This window comes from Mugil cephalus, chromosome 1 (genome assembly GCF_022458985.1).
Source record: "Mugil cephalus isolate CIBA_MC_2020 chromosome 1, CIBA_Mcephalus_1.1, whole genome shotgun sequence".
NCBI lineage: Eukaryota > Metazoa > Chordata > Actinopteri > Mugiliformes > Mugilidae > Mugil > Mugil cephalus.
Genome location: NC_061770.1, coordinates 29941446 through 29959476, shown reverse-complemented (window position 1 = coordinate 29959476; position 18031 = coordinate 29941446). Strand labels below are relative to the sequence as shown.

The 18031-nt window shown below is 43.6% G+C and overlaps 2 protein-coding genes across 15 annotated transcripts in view; one reads left to right on the top strand and one right to left on the bottom strand.

The window, feature by feature from the left end:
• LOC125009108 overlaps positions 1-18031 on the top strand; it is a 78102-nt gene that overhangs the window by 13474 nt on the left and 46597 nt on the right. The window lies entirely within an intron of this gene.
• The window catches only part of LOC125008817, a 15849-nt gene continuing 5359 nt past the window's right edge, over positions 7542-18031 (bottom strand). Inside the window, exons 6-12 of one of the 6 annotated variants that reach the window (XR_007112915.1) lie at positions 17668-17881; positions 13662-13775; positions 12698-13024; positions 12264-12587; positions 11708-12031; positions 11124-11287; positions 10380-10410 (exon numbers count right to left, since the gene is read on the bottom strand). Coding sequence is in view for 5 of the 6 variants with exons in the window: in XM_047586148.1 (XP_047442104.1) it covers positions 8319-8374; positions 11708-12031; positions 12264-12587; positions 12698-13024; positions 13662-13775; positions 17668-17997 (1475 nt within the window). In the remaining variant the exon portion in view is untranslated. Of the gene's footprint in view, positions 8375-10379; positions 10411-11123; positions 11288-11707; positions 12032-12263; positions 12588-12697; positions 13025-13661; positions 13776-17667; positions 17998-18031 lie in introns of those variants that run through there. The other 5 variants (XM_047586137.1, XM_047586148.1, XM_047586168.1 and 2 more) reach the window with 5 other exon arrangements.

The window sequence follows — 18031 nt, the reverse complement described above, 5'->3', positions numbered from 1 at the left end:
AATGACAGTTGGCACGGGGCTGGAACTGATATGATCTGAAAAAAGTTGCAGAGCCAACAACAGAGATAAGGATTCCTTTTCGATGGTGCTATAGCATAGCCAGTGTTTGTTGAACTTTTTCGAAAAGTATGCCACTGGATGGAGGAGCTCTCTGTTGCTCCAAGCGCACTGGCATCAACTTCCAACTTGAATGGATGCACAAAGTTGGGGGCAGCGAGCACAGGGGACTAGGGAGCTGGAAATTTCAAAATGGCCTGTACCTTGGCGGAGACAGGGCTAACACAACCCTGTCCCATCTGCTTACCTAAATACGTCAAGACTGCTTTCCCAAACTCGCATTTGGCATCTGACAAATTTGGCCACACAATTGACCAAATTGTCCATACGCGGTAGCAGAAAAGAATTGGGTTTCGTGATGTTGTTTAGCTTGCAGGAATCATCGCAAAAATGGGGAGTTTGTTCAGATTTTGGTACTAGTAATGACAGCGAAATCCAGGAACTACAACTGGGAACAGCAAAACCATTCACCAGAAGATACTCTGCCCCAGTAAAGGAGGACGGCACACATGAATTGCACAACGCAGAAGGTAATTTGCGGCAGCAGGCGTTTACTGTAAACAGGTCAGGGCTTTGTTGGGTCCTGTGAACTTCTGGATATTGCACCACGAGGCGTCCACACTTGAGACAAGGTACCTGTCACGTGCCCTCAACTTGTTTTCATTGCCATACAGGTACACCAGGTCACCAGGCCAGATGGTGAGAGGCACAGCCACATGACCAGAGGGCACCTTAGACTTCATGCTGTACTGATGGTTCGCGACATGTCCTGAGTGTTGACTCAAAATGAGGTCCTGATCGACCACTTATGAAAGAACTGGTCAGGCTGAAGCAGCATTTCCCGAGAAGACAACCCACGTGACCTAACCCGTTCAGGCGGGCTGTGGCAACAGATAGTAGCAGGGGAGTAACAGCCTTACAGTTGAATGGCTTTCTCTGCCACCAGGTTCTTGATGACATTCCCGACTTCAACAACCAGCCTGTGAGCGGCGAGGTCTGCGTACCCCGCCAGAGCAGCAAAGGGTCCGTCCTGACCACAGCAAAGGGGCTGTCGAGAGGGCACAGGCCCACACATAAAGGGACGTCAGAGCGTCCCTGAGAGTCTCTTTAGGTTTGATGTCAATGAGACAAGACAGAATGAACGACTGCTCAGCCACAAACACAGGAGGTTTCCGAAGAGTCACACACTGATGGCAGCTGCTGGAGACACATTGCACAGCGGCGTCCATATCCAATGCGTCAAAGTAGCGCTGCACAACCATCTTCAGTTGCGAGGCGGTGGGGTGGTCGAGTCTGATATAGAGGAATGTCAGCAGGCCATCGAGGATGGACCGAGGCACAGCAATATAGTCCGTCGAGGCCGCAAGCAGGGTGTGCCGGCAAACAACCAGGGGCCATCTTTAGCCACCGTGGCAACGTTCAAGTACTGTTTCACATCACGAATGTCAGTTAGCTTCCTAGAAGGGCACATGCCCTGATGGAGGTGAGCCCGGGTCCGTCTGATGTCAGAGCACTCCGCTTGTAGACCCAGCCACGGCGACTTGTTCGTGAAGGGTAACTTAGCAGTCCCATGCACTACGTCCTCAGCTGTGACCTGGCGCACAACGGAGTCAGAGCTTGAATAGAAAAAGGCACACACCTGAGAAGTAGGCTGTCACAATCAGGAACGTTGTGGCTGGCAAAATCAGATGGTTAGATAGCTACTCCAACCACAGGCCGGATGCGCACCTGGAACCGACTAGCAGTGGACAGGAAGCAAGTGACGCGTGGGCTTGCAGTGAATTCTCACTTGCACATCTTCTCAAAGGCCTGTACACATGGCTTGCTATCTGTCAAAACACAAGCTTTCTTGGATGGGGACAGGGACTCAACGTCACAAGGTAGCCAGGAGCTCTGGTTCTGGGTCGGTGAACTGGGTCGGTGTCATCAGTAGTTCCACGGCATGGAGATGTTTTGGATTTCTTCTCCCATTCTGCACCACTGAGCAGTAACAGAGCAAACTCGCCATCAAGCAACAGTGTGTACAGCAGGTTCTGATGCCACTTTTTCAAAAGAGTTCACAGTTTCTATCTTGGAAAGGCACCATTGCTTCGGGGCTCTGTGTGAATTAGCCATTCTGCCGATTTAGCCACGTTAGCTCAACTGCGTTTAGTTGTAGATGTTACTACACCATGATTCCCCGGATGGGATAGTTACTGCTATGACGCAGGCAGGTGATTATGTCCTCGGGCGTACGTATGTGAAGCCCTGCCACCACGCCACTAAAGGAGAAATCACACAACGCAGAAGGTAAGTTGCGGCAGCAGCCGTTTACTGTAAACAGGAATGGGATACACAAACCGGACAGAACCGGAGGTGACGCACAGTTACTATTAAAACTACAAACAATGCTGGCACTGCCTCTTTTTGCATTGCAGCACGTTTGATGGACACAAGAGGCGTGCTGTTTTATTGGTCTGCGATTACCAACATCAGTATCATGGGACAACACATGCGTTTGCTTAGGAATGCTGGGAAAGTGCAGAACATTTTGAATGAGTGTACGAATATCATCTCGGGCCAAATTATACAGATGTGCCAAATGAGCATCCAAACCAGACAGAATTTCTGAATTGTGGAGAGGAGCACACGAAACAGAATCACAGACGTCACGCAGCCCATCATACTTGGGATTATACGCCTGGAGACAGTGACAGAGGCTACCGGAAAGACTACCGGGGACAAGGCACTGGTCACAGGAGCAATATAGGGGAGAGTGACATAAGATGAGTCAATGGGTAGGTTGAACCACCCCTTGCATCTAGGGGCCATGACCATAAATTCAGGAAGCACCCATCATTTCCATCCTGCTGTGATGAAGAGAAGTACATGGGAGAAGTAGTAAGTACTTTTTTTTTTTTTTTTTAAATGTTTTTTACTTGTTTCTTCATATGAGGTCAAATAACTGTTATGTCAAAGAAAATTCATCCAGGTCTAAAATTACATATTATATGTGTTGGGGATTTTCTAACGTATAAAATCATGTGAATCACTTAACTAAAGATTAGCCCGAATTTCTAAGCTAGCCCATTTTTTTCCCCAAAATGATGGCTACGGGGCAAAGTGAACCAAAGGCTATAGGTTAAATTGAGCCAATGGTTCAACTTACCCTACCATAAGGCACTGAAATTCAGTTAAGCTTTAACTGTAGAATCAACCAATCTGCAGGTAGCAAACCGGTCACATGGGTAATCAGGAATTGCACCTGGGTCTGTCAAGGGTGTAAAGTTCATCAGATCAGTGGACAAGGGCAAGAGAACAGTGACAGGCCAACATTGTGGAGGTACATGAAAAAGGGGAAGGCAAAGGAAATAAAAACAGCAGGGTAGGGTGGACCAGCAGAAGCAAAGAAGTCTTCTCAGAGGAGGTGGAAAAGGAGCTAGCAGACCATTTCAAGAAGCTTGTAGAGCAGTTCCATGGCCTTACTCCAAAGAAATGTTGTGAACTGGCATTGGAATTGGCAGACAGAAACAATATTGCTACACCCATGTTGCATTCCTCTTTAACGCTTGCAAAAGAGACTATAACCCTGATGGCCAGTAAAGCAAAAACCTAAGGTGCATGTGTGGCAAGAGAGCATTTATTTATAAATTATTTACAAATAAAGGTTTTCCGTAATGTGGGGGTGAAGGAAGAGGTGTGAGGGGTTGTGCCAAACAAATTAAATAAAGTATAACAAAAAAAGGCCTGGCTTATCACTGAGTGTGAAAACAAAAGAAACAAAATGCCTGCCTATCTTATCCACCACTGATGCAAAACTGGTGGTATCAACCCATTAACTAGTGCAATAACATTGGCTATAATTACCATTGCATATTAAGGAATGTGTACTTACTTAAATACACTTTAACTATTCTGATTATCATCATTGATTTTCTTTGTTTTACATGGATAAAATCCCTCCAAACATGATTTATAATGTTGATGAAACAGGTGTAAATACACGTCAGACACCAAAGCAGGTAGTGGCAGCAAAAGGATAAAAGCAAATGGGCGCCATCACATCTGCTTAAAGAAGCGAACTTGTGACTGTGGTCTCTGCAGTCAGTGCAACTGGTAATGCAGTCCCTCCCATGTTTATCTTCCTTAGGGTTAGATACAAAGACCACTTCATGACAGGAGCACCTCCAGGATCAATTGGTACCTCCACCAGGTCAGACTGGATCATGTTGGGTTCCTTGAACATCTGGTTCAGCATACCAAGTTCTCCCCAGACCTGCCACTGCTGCTAGTCTTGGATAACCATGAAGGCCACATTTCACTGAAAGCTTTGAACATAGCAAAAACAAATAGTATTGTTATGCTCACAATTCTACCCCACACATCCCATCGCTTGCAGCCTTTGGATAAAAGTGTGTACGGCCCATTTAACACCTATTACAACAGAGCTCTTGATGGCTGGATGAAATCCAACCCAGGCCAAACAGCCAGCATGTACCATATCCCTGGCTGTGAGAATGATGCTTTCATGTCAGCAATGACACCACGGAATATCTCCTCTGGATTCAGATCCACTGGGAGTTTGTCTTCTCTTAGTTTGATTCATCTCTACACATGAACTTTCTAGACATTTAGATCTGATTGTGTTAAAGAGGAACACCTCTGTTCTTCCTGGTTCAGACTGAGGGTGAGGTGTTGATGACAATGAAAACTTTCCTCCTGACATTCAGACTCTATGGGGTTTTTAAAAAGTGCTTCAGACTGACTGCAGTGAAATCTCCTGAATTCCAGAGCAAAGAAACCCACGAGAATGTGACTAAATATTAGAATTTACAGGGTCTTATCTCTGAGTTCCATTTTACCCCAAATAACTGAAGGGTAATATCAGCTGCAACAATAAAGCTACTGGGCAGCTAGACAAAACAAAACAAACTTCCCATTCAGATAAACAAGGGCAAGAGCAAAACAGGTGGAAAAAACAAAATTAACCACCTACTAAATTTTAAAGAAAATATATAAATCATAAAGAAAACAAATCAAAAGAATAACCAAAATAAGGGGATTAAAGCCCCACACTAACAGCTTGTATGAAATTCGATACAAAACCAGGGAAAGCAAATGGATATAAACAATTATAAGCATCGGCTCATACCACCAGCCCCAGATGAGGCAAAAGTCAACAATGGAGGGGAGTGAAGCATTCTGGGTAAAAACACCATGTAGATGCAGCCAGCAAGGGGCAGCACAGGAGCTTCAGTTTGTCTATGAACACATGATGGAGCTCACTCCGAGTTTACACTCAGTCTTTAATATCTGATAATCTGATATTTGCTGTAACTCTGAGAGTTACAGCAAATATCAAAGAAGGAAACCAGGAAGTGAAGCTGCAGATTTGTGTTCTTCACTGACAAACTGAGATCTGGATCAGAACCAACACAAAAACACATCAGCACCCCACAATAACCCGCAATAACCCCACTGTGTCACAGTCTCAGGGTTTGAATGTAAACTCTGTCTGTTTGGTCTTTGTGGGACACACCCAGCAAACTTCCTCTCAAAGATGAAGCTCAGGAAGTTCAGCCTCAACGGCCTCTCTCTCTCTCTCTCTCTCTCTCTCTGTTCCCGCCTTCCTGATCAGCTGACTATGGGCGGTTCCATCTGAACCAATCAGATCTGCCACAGTCTCAATCAGCCAATGGTGTGGTTGCTGTCACACTTTAAATATATTCTCCTCTATTTCTGTCCTCAGTTGACCCTCCTCCACCCCGTTCTCCTCCAGGCCCAGTTCATCAGATCCTCATCCTCCTCTCCTCCTGGACCCTGGAGATTAGTTTTCTGACCACAGCCTCACCCTCTTTATCAGAGATGATGTCAAATTCTGAGGTGTTTATAGGTTAAATAAATCATGTGATCATCATGTCAGATCCAGACTGGTCTGTGGTTCTCAGCTCTTTGACTCAGAAGCAGCTTCAGAATAAAACAGACCTGATGTTCACATTTAAAGTTAAAAACCTTCTTATCAGCGGTTCACAGGGTGGGTCTCATGCTGCTGTGTAGAGATATGTGTGTCACACTCTGGGGTTTTAGTTCCTTCCATTTCAGTTCACACAGCTGAACAACAGGAAGAGAGAAAACAGTTTGACTCTGACATCATGAAAACTTCAGATTAAACTCAACGGATTAGATTTAGAACATGATGTGAACAGCATGGATGTGGATTCTTTAACATGTTTCTCTACAGAGCAGCTGGTTAAAGAGGGAGAAACCTCTTCCTGATTCAGACTGTGCTGCAAACAACAACAACTCTGCTCCATTTTGTTCCATCAACGAGGACGAACTGAGACGGTTGATTGAGAGCCATGCAGGACTCCTCTCTGGTCCTGGAGACGGTTATTAGCTGCAGGCTGTTGCTCAGTCTGACTCTGTGTTTCAGATGTGTAGAGATACAGCTGCTGTCGTCTGGAACTCGGCCAAGTGGGTGTGATCAACGTCTTCATACAGACACAGAGTCCAGACTCAGACTCTGGATGAGCATCTGTTCACAACACGTCTGAACCTCATGGAGAGTTTGTCTTCTCTCAGTCTGATTCATCTCCACATGAACTGACTGTGTTAAAGAGGAACAGCTCTGTTCTTCCTGGTTCAGACTGAGGGGGAGGTGTTGATGACGATGGAAACGTTTTTTAAAAAGTGCTTCAGACTGACTGCAGTGAAACCCCCTGAATCCCACCAGAATGTGACTAAATATTAGAGTTTCCAGGGTCTGATTTCTGAGATCCAGCTTTAAGCTGCTGACGCCCTGAGGCCAGAGTCACGTCCAGTCTAGATTTTAGTCTGTGGATCCTTAGTGGAACTGTTTATTATCAGTGAAGTGAAACATGTGATCAGCAGCTGCTTTTAGACTGGTTTCCAGGAACCGTCTCTAGTTCCTGTTCACAAAGCGACATGATGTCAGTGATGATGAGAACACTGAGCAGAAGAGCAGCGACGCTCCTTCAACCTGTTTCTACACGTTTCTATCGTCTGAACATTTTTAACTTCCTGCTGCAGGAAGGAGCCAGTCCAGGTCACATTCAACATTTAACAAACACTGAGAGCAGCCGTCACACACGCTTGAGTTCAGCTCAGTCTGATAAAACCACTTCCTCATTCAGCTCCAACAGAGGGGGAGGAGCTCTGGATACACTCCTCCCTCCATGTTGTTCTCTGGTTCCAGGGCCAGGCTGGTCTGGAGGCTACAGGCTCTGTCAGCTTTTAGGAAATATTCTTCCTTCTGTTGGACAAGCAGGAAACTGTTCCTCATTTAGGATTTGATGTGATATTATTCTATCAGATATGAAGAGAGACGTCACACTGAACTGATCCACATTAACTGAGGACATGATGAGAGGCTGCTGGACTATGTTAGACCTTTGTGCTGCAGGTTGTTGACCTGACGTTACCTGGAAACCTGCTGTGTTGTTGTATGTGTGTGAGATTAGACTCTAGATTGAACATCTTCTAGATCCTTTCAGATTCATTTTATTCATCAAAGCTCTGCAAAGAAGCTCAGTACAACAACAGTGCAACAAACAGCCTTTAGCATCAGCTCCACAAACACAGAGAGTGAGGTTTTACTGGAGCTGTGACCTTTACATCACAGCTAGAGCCACTCCATCCTCTACATGCTGCTCATTCTCTGACACTATCAGTATCTCAGGCTGCACTTCTTCAATAAATACACAAACCTCCCAGCAGAATATAAAAGCATTAAAAAAAGCAATCAGCAGGTTAATATAAAAATAAAATATAATGTTGGATACATGATGCTGAAATACACCAGACGAAGCTGAAGCGGCTCACACAGGCCCAGATGTGAAAAAGTAAAAACATTAGAAGAAGACGAAAATGATAAGGACGATGAGGAGTCCACGGTTGTTAAAGGGTAGAAGAAGGAGCAGCAGAGGGAGGTGGATGCTAATCAGTCTCCTTCTACTCAGAGGAAATTAATCTTCATGAGGAAACGTTCCTCTCAGGACTCAGACTCCCAGGATGTTAGTCTGGATGAACCTGGAACCAGATGATGTGGTAACAGACCAGGGAGAACCAGGACAGAACAGGGGGTTATAGTGGTGACCACTATAGAGGAGGAGGTCATCACACTGGGCCATAACACAGAGCTGATCACACTGATCCTTAAAGAGTCTTCAGACCAGGACCAGGAGCTGACAGAGCGTCCTCCTCTCTTCATCCATCGTCCATCAGATCCTTCACTGATCAATGATCAAAGATCAACAACCTGATCAAACTACGTCTTCAGCCATCAGAGGAGACGTTACATCCTGGACCTGGACTCTGTCTGGAGAGGAGACACAAGACAGTTAGAGACAAAGACAGTTAGAGACAAAGAAAGAAAGAAAGAAAATAGGGAAAGGAAGAACAGAAACATAAGAAACAGAGAGAAAGAAAAAAGAAAAGAAAGAAACCACCTCCACCTGGAGGACTGAGGGGACAACACATCACACCATCAGCTGTAGAGACAGCAGCAAGAAAGAAAGAAAGAAAGAAAGAAAGAAAGAAAGAAAGCAAGCACAAATTAAAACTAGAAAATTCCCTCTGGGATATTTTGAAAGGGCTACAGGGGCTACCGCCAGGGCTACCGTATCTGTCAACATGGGAGTTAGCACACTTAGCCTACATTTAACAAAGTTAGCTTACAGTTAGCACAGTAACCCACAGTTAGCCCACTGAACCCACATTTAGCACAGTTAGCTTACAGTTAGCATAGCTAGCCCACATTTAGCACAGTTAACCCACATGTCGCTCAGTTAGCACACTTTACCCATATTTGGCACATTTAGCATACAGTTAGCACAGTTAGCCTGTGTGTGAGAGTAATGTGTACATACGCATGCATGTGTGTGCGTCCTACAACTCTTTCTGTGTTAATCTGTAACAGTAATAACATGAATAACCTGTGTGTGTGTGTGTGTGTGTGTGTGTGTGTGTGTGTGTGTGTGTGTGTGTGTGTGTGTGTGTGTTGGTGTGTGTGTTGTAACATAAATGTGTGGGACACAGGGATCAGCTGTATTAACAGCAGAAACAGCTGATTAATGAACTGGTCTCAGCTGTGGCTCAGTGGTTGCCGCGACAACCCAAGGTGGTTGTCAATGACGACGGAAGCGCGCGGAGCCGGGACACAGAGAGACGTGGAGAAATAGGCTGATTTCCCCCCTTTTCACTGGTCTTACATTTGGGCTCACTGTGACTAAACGGTAGCTCCTATCAGAAAACCAAGCAGACCGTGGGCGTCGTAAGACCTTCCTGAAGACTTTGATATGTTTTTTGTCTTTCTAGAGTAGATATTTTGGACACACTTGCGAGTTAAAACAAAAGTGCCTTCTACTTTTCTCAGAAAATCTTTGCATTGGAGTGAATGGAGAAGACACAGGTACTTTACCACGAACAGATGCTCGCAGTTTAAATTCTGTATGTCTCACTGCTTTGCCGAGCACATTGTGAGAGACACAACAAGTTTGTCTACAACTGTGGGAAAAATCATGTGTCTAGTGTGTAAATTGTGGCCGGGACGAGCGTGGAAAGAGAGAAATTTCAAGCCATTTCACACACATTCTTTCACTCTAACTAACGTGGTCACGCACTCTAAAACGAACTTTGACAGAAATTTTCGTGGTCATTGAACAGTGATTGATCAAAAACCATAAGACGTATCAAAACAAAGAAATAATACACCAATACACAAGGCTCGTGTCTACATTTTCAAGTTTAAATGAAGTCTGTAGGTGAAAGTATGCCTGAGCAGTAGACCTTTTAAAAACGGTCTTCTTTGTGTTTTTTTCCGCCTGTCCTATTCATTTTCAATGAGAAATTTCTTTCAGTCTGGCTGCAGGGACCAGAGCCTCGGTTGCCCTGTAGCCCTAATAAAGAAAGAAAGACAGAATGATGGAAAGAAAGAAAGAAAGAAAGAAAGAAAGAAAGAAAGAAAGAAAGAAAGAAAGAAAGAAAGAAAGAAAGAAAGAAAGAAAGAAAGATGGAAAAAATAAGCAATCAAACCTTTCACTCTGAGTATCACTGTTTTCTCTCTCAGTGTCTCTCCCTCCTCGTCGTAGACTGTACAGGTGTAGGTCTTGGTGTCTCCATCTGTGGGGTATTTCAGGGTCAGACTGAGGTCTCCAGTTTTCAGGTTTTCATTCATCTTCGTTCTGTTTCTATAAATCTGGTCCTGTTCTTCAGGACGGTCAGAGCCGTTCTCATACACATGGACCTTCCTGTTGTCTCTGTCCGTCCACTCCACTCTAGTGTCTCCAGGCAGCTCTGTGGTTCTGAAGGACAGCTGGACAGACTCCGCCCCTGGATCCACCTCCACCTGGAGGACTGAGAGGACAACACATCACATCATCAGCTGTAGAGACAGCAGCAAGAAAGAAAGAAAGAAAGAAAGAAAGAAAGCACAAATTAAAACTAGAAAATTCCCTCTGGGATATTTTCAAAGGGCTACAGGGGCTACCGCCAGGGCTACTGTATCTGTCAACATGGGAGTTACATTTAACACAGTTAGCTTACAGTTAGCACAGTAACCCACAGTTAGCCCACTGAACCCACATTTAGCACAGTTAGCTTACAGTTAGCATAGTTAGCCTACATTTAGCACAGTTAGCCTACATTTAGCACACTTAACCCACATGTCGCTCAGTTAGCACACTTTACGAGAGTAATGTGTACATACGCATGCATGTGTGTGCGTCCTACAACTCTTTCTGTGTTAATCTGTAACAGTAATAACATAAAGTGACCTGTGTGTTTGTGTGTGTGTGTGTGTGTGTGTGTGTGTGTGTGTGTGTGTGTGTGTGATTGTAATCACTGCTCTGGAGGTTGCAGGCTGGTTTTTGTGAAGCGTCTTGAGACGATTTGTATCGTTATTGGTGCTATATAAAAAAAATTGAATTGAACTGAATTGAATTGAATTACCTGTGTTGTGTGTGTTGGTGTGTGTGTGTGTGTGTGTGTGTTGTTGTGTGTTGTTGTAACATAAATGTGTGGGACACAGGGATCAGCTGTATTAACAGCAGAAACAGCTGATTAATGACCTGGTCTCAGCTGTGGCTCAGTGGTTGCCGCGACAACCCAAGGTGGTTGTCAATGACGATGGAAGCGCGCGGAGCCGGGACACAGAGAGACGTGGAGAAGTAGGCTGATTTCCCCCCTTTTCACTGGTCTCACATTTGGGCTCACTGTGACTAAACGGTAGCTCCTATCAGAAAACCAAGCAGACCGTGGGCGTCGTAAGACCTTCCTGAAGACTTTGATATGTTTTTTGTCTTTCTAGAGTAGATATTTTGGATACACTTGCGAGTTAAAACAAAAGAGCCATTTCACACACGTGCCTTCACTCTAACTAACGTGGTCACGCACTCTAAAAGGAATTTTGACAGAAATTTTCATGGTCATTGAACAGTGATTGACCAAAAACTATAAGATGTATCAAAACAAAGAAATAATACTCCAATACACAAGGCTTGTGTCTACATTTTCAAGTTTAAATGAAGTCTGTAGGTGAAAATATGCCTGAGCAGTAGACCTTTTAAAAACTGTCTGAGAGGACAACACATCACATCATCAGCTGTAGAGACAGCAGCAAGAAAGAAAGAAAGAAAGAAAGAAACAAACAAACCTTTCACTCTGAGCTTCACTTGTTTCATCATCAGTATCTCTCCCTTCTTGTCGTAGACTCTACAGGTGTAGGTGTAGTTGTCTCCATCTCTGGGGTATTTCAGGGTCAGACTGAGGTCTCCAGTTTCCAGCAGGTTTTCATTCATCTTCGTTCTGTTTTTATAAATCTGGTTCTGTTCTTCAGGATGGTCAGAACCGTTCTCATACACATGGACCATCATGTCGAATATGTCCATCCACTCCACTCTAGTGTCTCCAGGCAGCTCTGTGGTTATGAAGGGCAGCTGGACAGACTCCGCCCCTGAATCCACCTCCACCTGGAGGACTGAGAGGACAACACATCACACCATCAGCTGTAGAGACAGCAGCAAGAAAGAAAGAAAGAAAGAAAGAAAGAAAGAAAGAAAGAAAGATGAAAGACAGACAAAAGAAAGAAAGAAAGAAAGATGGAGAGAATGATAGAAAGAATGAAAGAAAGAAAGATGGAGAGAAAGAAAGAAAGAAAGAAAGAAAGAAAGAAAGAAAGAAAGAAAGATGGAAAAAATAAACAAACAAACCTTTCACTCTGAGCTCCACTTGTTTAATCTTCAGTATCTCTCCCTCCTTGTCGTAGACTCTACAGGTGTAGGTGTAGTTGTCTCCATCTCTGGGGTATTTCAGGGTCAGACTGAGGTCTCCAGTTTCCAGCAGGTTTTCATTCATCTTCGTTCTGTTTTTATAAATCTGGTCCTGTTCTTCAGGACGGTCAGAGCCGTTCTCATACACATGGACCTTCATGTCGAATATGTCCGTCCACTCCACTCTCGTGTCTCCAGGCAGCTCTGTGGTTCTGAAGGGCAGCTGGACAGACTCCGCCCCTGGATCCACCTCCACCTGGAGGACTGAGAGGACAACACATCACACCATCAGCTGTAGAGACAGCAGCAAGAAAGAAAGAAAGAAAGAAAGAAAGAAAGAAAGAAAGAAAGATGGAAAAAATAAACAAACAAACCTTTCACATTGAGCTCCACTTGTTTCTTCATCAGTATCTTTCCCTCCTTGTCGTAGACTCTACAGGTGTAGGTGTTGGTGTCTCCATTTGTGGGGTGTTTCAGGGTCAGACTGAGGTCTCCAGTTTCCAGCAGATTTCTCTTCATCTTCGTTCTGTTTCTATAAAACTGGTTCTGTTCTTCAGGACGGTCAGAGCCGTTCTCATACACATGGACCTTCCTGTCGTCTCCATCCGTCCACTCCACTCTAGTGTCTTTAGGAAGGCGAGTTATGGTTTTGCAGGGCAGCTGGACAGACTCCACCCCTGAATCCACCTCCACCTGGTATTCTGAGAGGACAACACATCACACCATCAGCTGTAGAGACAGTAGCAGCAGCAGCAGCAGCAGCAGCAGCAGCTCTGATGGTAACAGGACGTCTCTGTCCGTCCTTGTCTCTGTGTCTCATGTTGGTGGAGGACTCTCAGTGTCCAGTTTGTTGGAGGACGTGGATCAACCAGGTGACCTGAGCTCACCTGACGTCTGTCTCACCTCTGACACAAACCACTGGAAACTAGTTTGAGACTGAACACCAGTTTTCTTCTTCAGTTACCAAAGAAGAAGTCAGGAACTAATGAAGAACCAATCAGATGAATGGATGAGGAAGAACCCTAACCCTCTGCTCTGGTTCTACTGGGACTGGGAGAGACCTGGACTCATGAGCTCAGAGCTTCTCAAATCCAGCTCAGGTCCTGATTGAGGACGTCAGGAGCTTCTGATTAGAGCTGGATTGTGTCTGTGTTTGTTCCTGATGTGTTCCTGACTCCTTCCTTGGTAACTAGTCAAAGCTCCTGGTTTGATGAAGAGTTTCTGATTCTGGAAGTAAACCTGGAACTTTCTCTTCATCTCTCTGTAGCAGCTGTTTGAATCTGAACAAGGACAGATGTTACCATCAGCATTATGGGTAGTGTAGTAGCAGAGACTCACCTGACATGAAGTAGAGTCGAAAATGAAACAAAAGACCCCCAACGACACCAAGAACAACAACAACAACCAGTAGACCCACAAGAACTTTAGGCCAGACTGGAGGTGGTGGTGGTTCTGTGGAGAAAGATAAAGAACATCATGACCTCTGACCTCTGACCTGTATCTACTACTAATACTGTACATGTTTATGAGCATGGGAACAAGGAGGAAACACACACACACACACACACACACACACACACAAACTTGTTCATAGTTCTAATTTTGACTGGTTTAGACAACTAACAATTTGACCTGATATCAAAATATAATGTTCAATGCGCTGTCTGGGTAACATAAATACTGAACAGTAAAATTCTAAAGTTACACCTGCTTACATTATATGTGAGCTTATAAGAGCTCAGCCACAAGTTAACAGCATTGAATTATTTAATTAAAATTGTAATAATTTATTTTGTATAATGCAACAGATATTTTTTATTTTCAAGAATGTGATAATTAAAGTGGCTTACAGCACATAGACATCACAGGCCTAATTCATACATTACCTGCAGCTCCCTGGTGGGTTCTGTCCACATCATAATTGCACACTGTGTAAAATGCATGATGTGGGATCTTTGATGGTTGCAGGTAGGGATGTCCGATATTCACATTTTACTACAGTCACGCCATCTGCGCTTCGGCGAGGCACGGTCGCGCTATCTACACATGCAAATCGAGTGTCCGTCTACATCGCATCAGACGGTAAAGCGTTTCAGCGGTTTTATGGTGCATTCAAGTGCATCCCGTAAACTCGGAAGTCTATATTTTTCTTCTTATTTTCATTTGTTGAAATACATATATCAGTCATTACTTTGTTGTTATTTTACTACATTCTATTTAATGATTAAAACTAAATGATAGAACAAAAATTATTGAAGCATATTCAGAATCCAACTCATTTCTGCATAGTCAGATTTGAAAACTTAATTAAGAAAATAATCAAATTATTTTCCACATACTCTACAGCTACCACTGTGGTGATTTTCAGTTTATTTCACTGCATCATTTTCTGATAATGTGATGTTGAATTCATATCCAATGAATGATGCACATGGGCAGATTAAAAAATAAATAAATAAAATAAAATTCTTTTCTGCAAACTCAACCAGATTCTTGTTCTACATGTCCCCAGCTACAACTGTGGTGATTTTCAACATATCACTTAGTTTTAATCATTAAATAGAATGTAGTAAAATAACAACAAAGTAATGATTGATATATGAATTTCAACAAATGAAAATAAGAAGAAAAATATAGACTTCCGAGTTTACGGGATGCACTTGAATGCACCATAAAGCCGCTGAAACGCTTTACCGTCCGATGCGATGTAGACGGGCACTCGATTTTCAAGTGTAGGTAGCGCGACCGTGCCTCGCCGAAGCGCAGATGGCGTCACTGCAGTGACTTTTTGCCGTTATCTGATATTATCCAAATTCTTAATTTTCGATACCGATATCAACCGATATGGTATACCAATATATGCAGGCGTTTTTTGTTTGTTTTTTTTTGCCCAGACTAAGTGTTAGTGAGCAAGCAACCTGTTAGCCACACTAGCTACACTCTGTTTAAGCAATATTACCTGAGAGGGTGTGCTTTAACTTCGGTGACGCTTGCGGACGGCATCACCTCGTGCTCAAATGACTTTAATTACCAACAAAATAAGGCATATAATTAAATATATATTCATGTTGACGGACATTTTGCTCTTACAATTTTAAGTTTTTTTTTTTTTTTTTTGCGAGTGTGCTTCCCGTTTCCCATGGAAATAAATGAGGCCTGACTAATATCTGGAAAACAATCAGTCACAGCAGTAGATCTCCTATGTGTAATGGAACATTTTACTACTCCAACAAGTAGCCTGAGCCTTAGTAGCGACCTAGCAACGGAGAAACTTTCTGGTACCGTCAAAGTTTATGGAGATGGTGGAGTTGCCTAAACTGAATAAATAGTGCACATTTATAGCGCACATATAAACACTAAACTGCTTTGTTAGTTTAGTCTTGTAGTGACTAACATGTCTGCTGAAAAATATATTTTTCCACAGACAGACTGACCACCTAATTTCACATTTATTTTGAAGCCTGCACGTATCAGGGACTCACTGGAACAGCTGACGATCCAAACATTTCCAGTAACTCCACAGAGTTGTAAAGTCCAAAAGTCAGAATGTATTGAACAAAGATCGATGGAATAATTTCCAACATGAACATCATGTTTTTATCTTACGGAATATTCTTCTTCAGTCCATATTATCCACCTTTAGCCTGTAGAAATATTTTCTCTGCGCTCACTGAACTGTTTGATCTCTGACGTGCTGCACATAAATGAGTTACACCTGTATTAACAAGGCGGTCTAACAGAATATTTCTTAAAGAAAGCTGAAGTTGTAAACTCGGATGTATGACTTTATTGAAGTTGACTTCCAGTGGACTTACTCGTATTTGTTTGCATGTTATAGATTTTCAGGACGTGACAATGTGGAGATGGCGGAGTAATATTTTTAGTGATGAGTCAGTCATACAGTAATACTGATTTGAGCATGTCCTAAATGTCTTATTGACCAATCAGATTGCTTGGTCGGAACTACTTGTTGTATAATGTTGTTTTGGTTCCTGGTGCGGTTTGATGAGGTCATCAATTGCGCGCCGGTAAATGTCTCAGGACCCCACAAGCAGCAGGAGCAGGAGCGCGCAGCAGCACAACCCGGGCATTATGTTATCTGTTTTCATTATCGGTGGTAAAACCGATAACGATATGAACCGATATCACAAAAATAGGCCGATATTATCGGACATCCCTAGTTGCAGACATGGCCACTGATCTTTATATCTTTCCAAATACTTCTGGGGGATGTGGACGCTCTGCTTTTAGAAGGCCTGCTGCCCTGTCCCTCCCTGTCATCCTGGTCTGTCATAGTGGCAGAGTTGGTGCTGCAAGACTTGTCTGACATGTTTAAACTGTAGAAATAATCCCATCACTCCTTATATACAGACCCACTCGATCTGATTCATAACCTTAAAATAAGAGAACCCTTAAATTAAGAGAAAAAAAGTGTGGAAAGTAATTAAGTACATGAGTATATTTACTCATAATCATACAGTTCTTGACTACAATCTTGGTACTTTATTCACACACACACACACACACACACACACACACACACACACACACACACTGCTCACGTTAATTTCACTACAAGAAGAAAAGGGGAAAAAAAGTGTGGTGCTTATTTCCCTATTGACCCCGATATGACGTTGTATTTTCAATGTGAAAGTAACGTTATTAACGGAACACATTTGCCAAGACTCACACACAAACTCTCCCACGCACACTAGTTAACCTTTTCAACCACCAGCTGCTGTGAGTAGGGAACGGTTCGACAGACTCGTTATTCTCCACCCTCTACGATGATTGGTTGAAACCGCTTCACCACCTCACTGCTGCGTCGTCCTGTCAGACATGAGTACTGCACGTGCACATTTCTAACAGCACTCACAGATGTCAGCAGCTTTTTGAGCAGTATGAAGAAGAGGCCTCTACCAGCTATTTTGATGTCAAATTGAACACCTGCTATGCAAAGTGTGTACAGGTTGGCAGGTCTGCCAGGAGGAGGACGCTATGGACCAGGACTCATGTTCTTTATGTTTGTAAAGATCAGATGTGAGGTGTGAGGGAGCTGATGAGTGAAGAACAAACTGCTGTCAGACATTATCTACGTCACTCTGATCACATGACTCAGACCAGCTGTTTTCTAGAAAGTCTCATCAACAACATCTTTGTAAAAGTCAAACATCTGATCTGAGATCTTTCTCTGTCACATCAACAACCAGGAAGCAGCTTCACCTCTGATCAGAGACAAACACACAAACTCAACCACACTCACTCACCTGGAACTACATCCAGGAAGAAAGAAAGAAAAGAAAAGAAAGATGAACAAAGGAAACAAAGAAATAAACAAACAAACCTTTCTCTCTGAGCTTCACTTGTTTCTTCATCAGTGTTTCTCTCTCCTTGTCGTAGACTCTACAGGTGTAGGTGTTGGTGTCTCCATATGTGGGGTATTTCAGGGTCAGACTGAGGTCTCCAGTTTCCAGCAGGTCTTCATTCATCTTTGTTCTGTATCTATAAATCTGGTCCTGTTCTTCAAGACGGTCAGAGCCGTTCTCATACACATGGACCTTCCTGTCGTCTCCATCCGTCCACTCCACTCTAGCGTCTTTAGGAAGGCGAGTTATGGTTTTGCAGGGCAGCTGGACAGACTCCGCCCCTGAATCCACCTCCACCACCTGGAGGACTGAGAGGACAACACATCACATCATCAGCAGCAG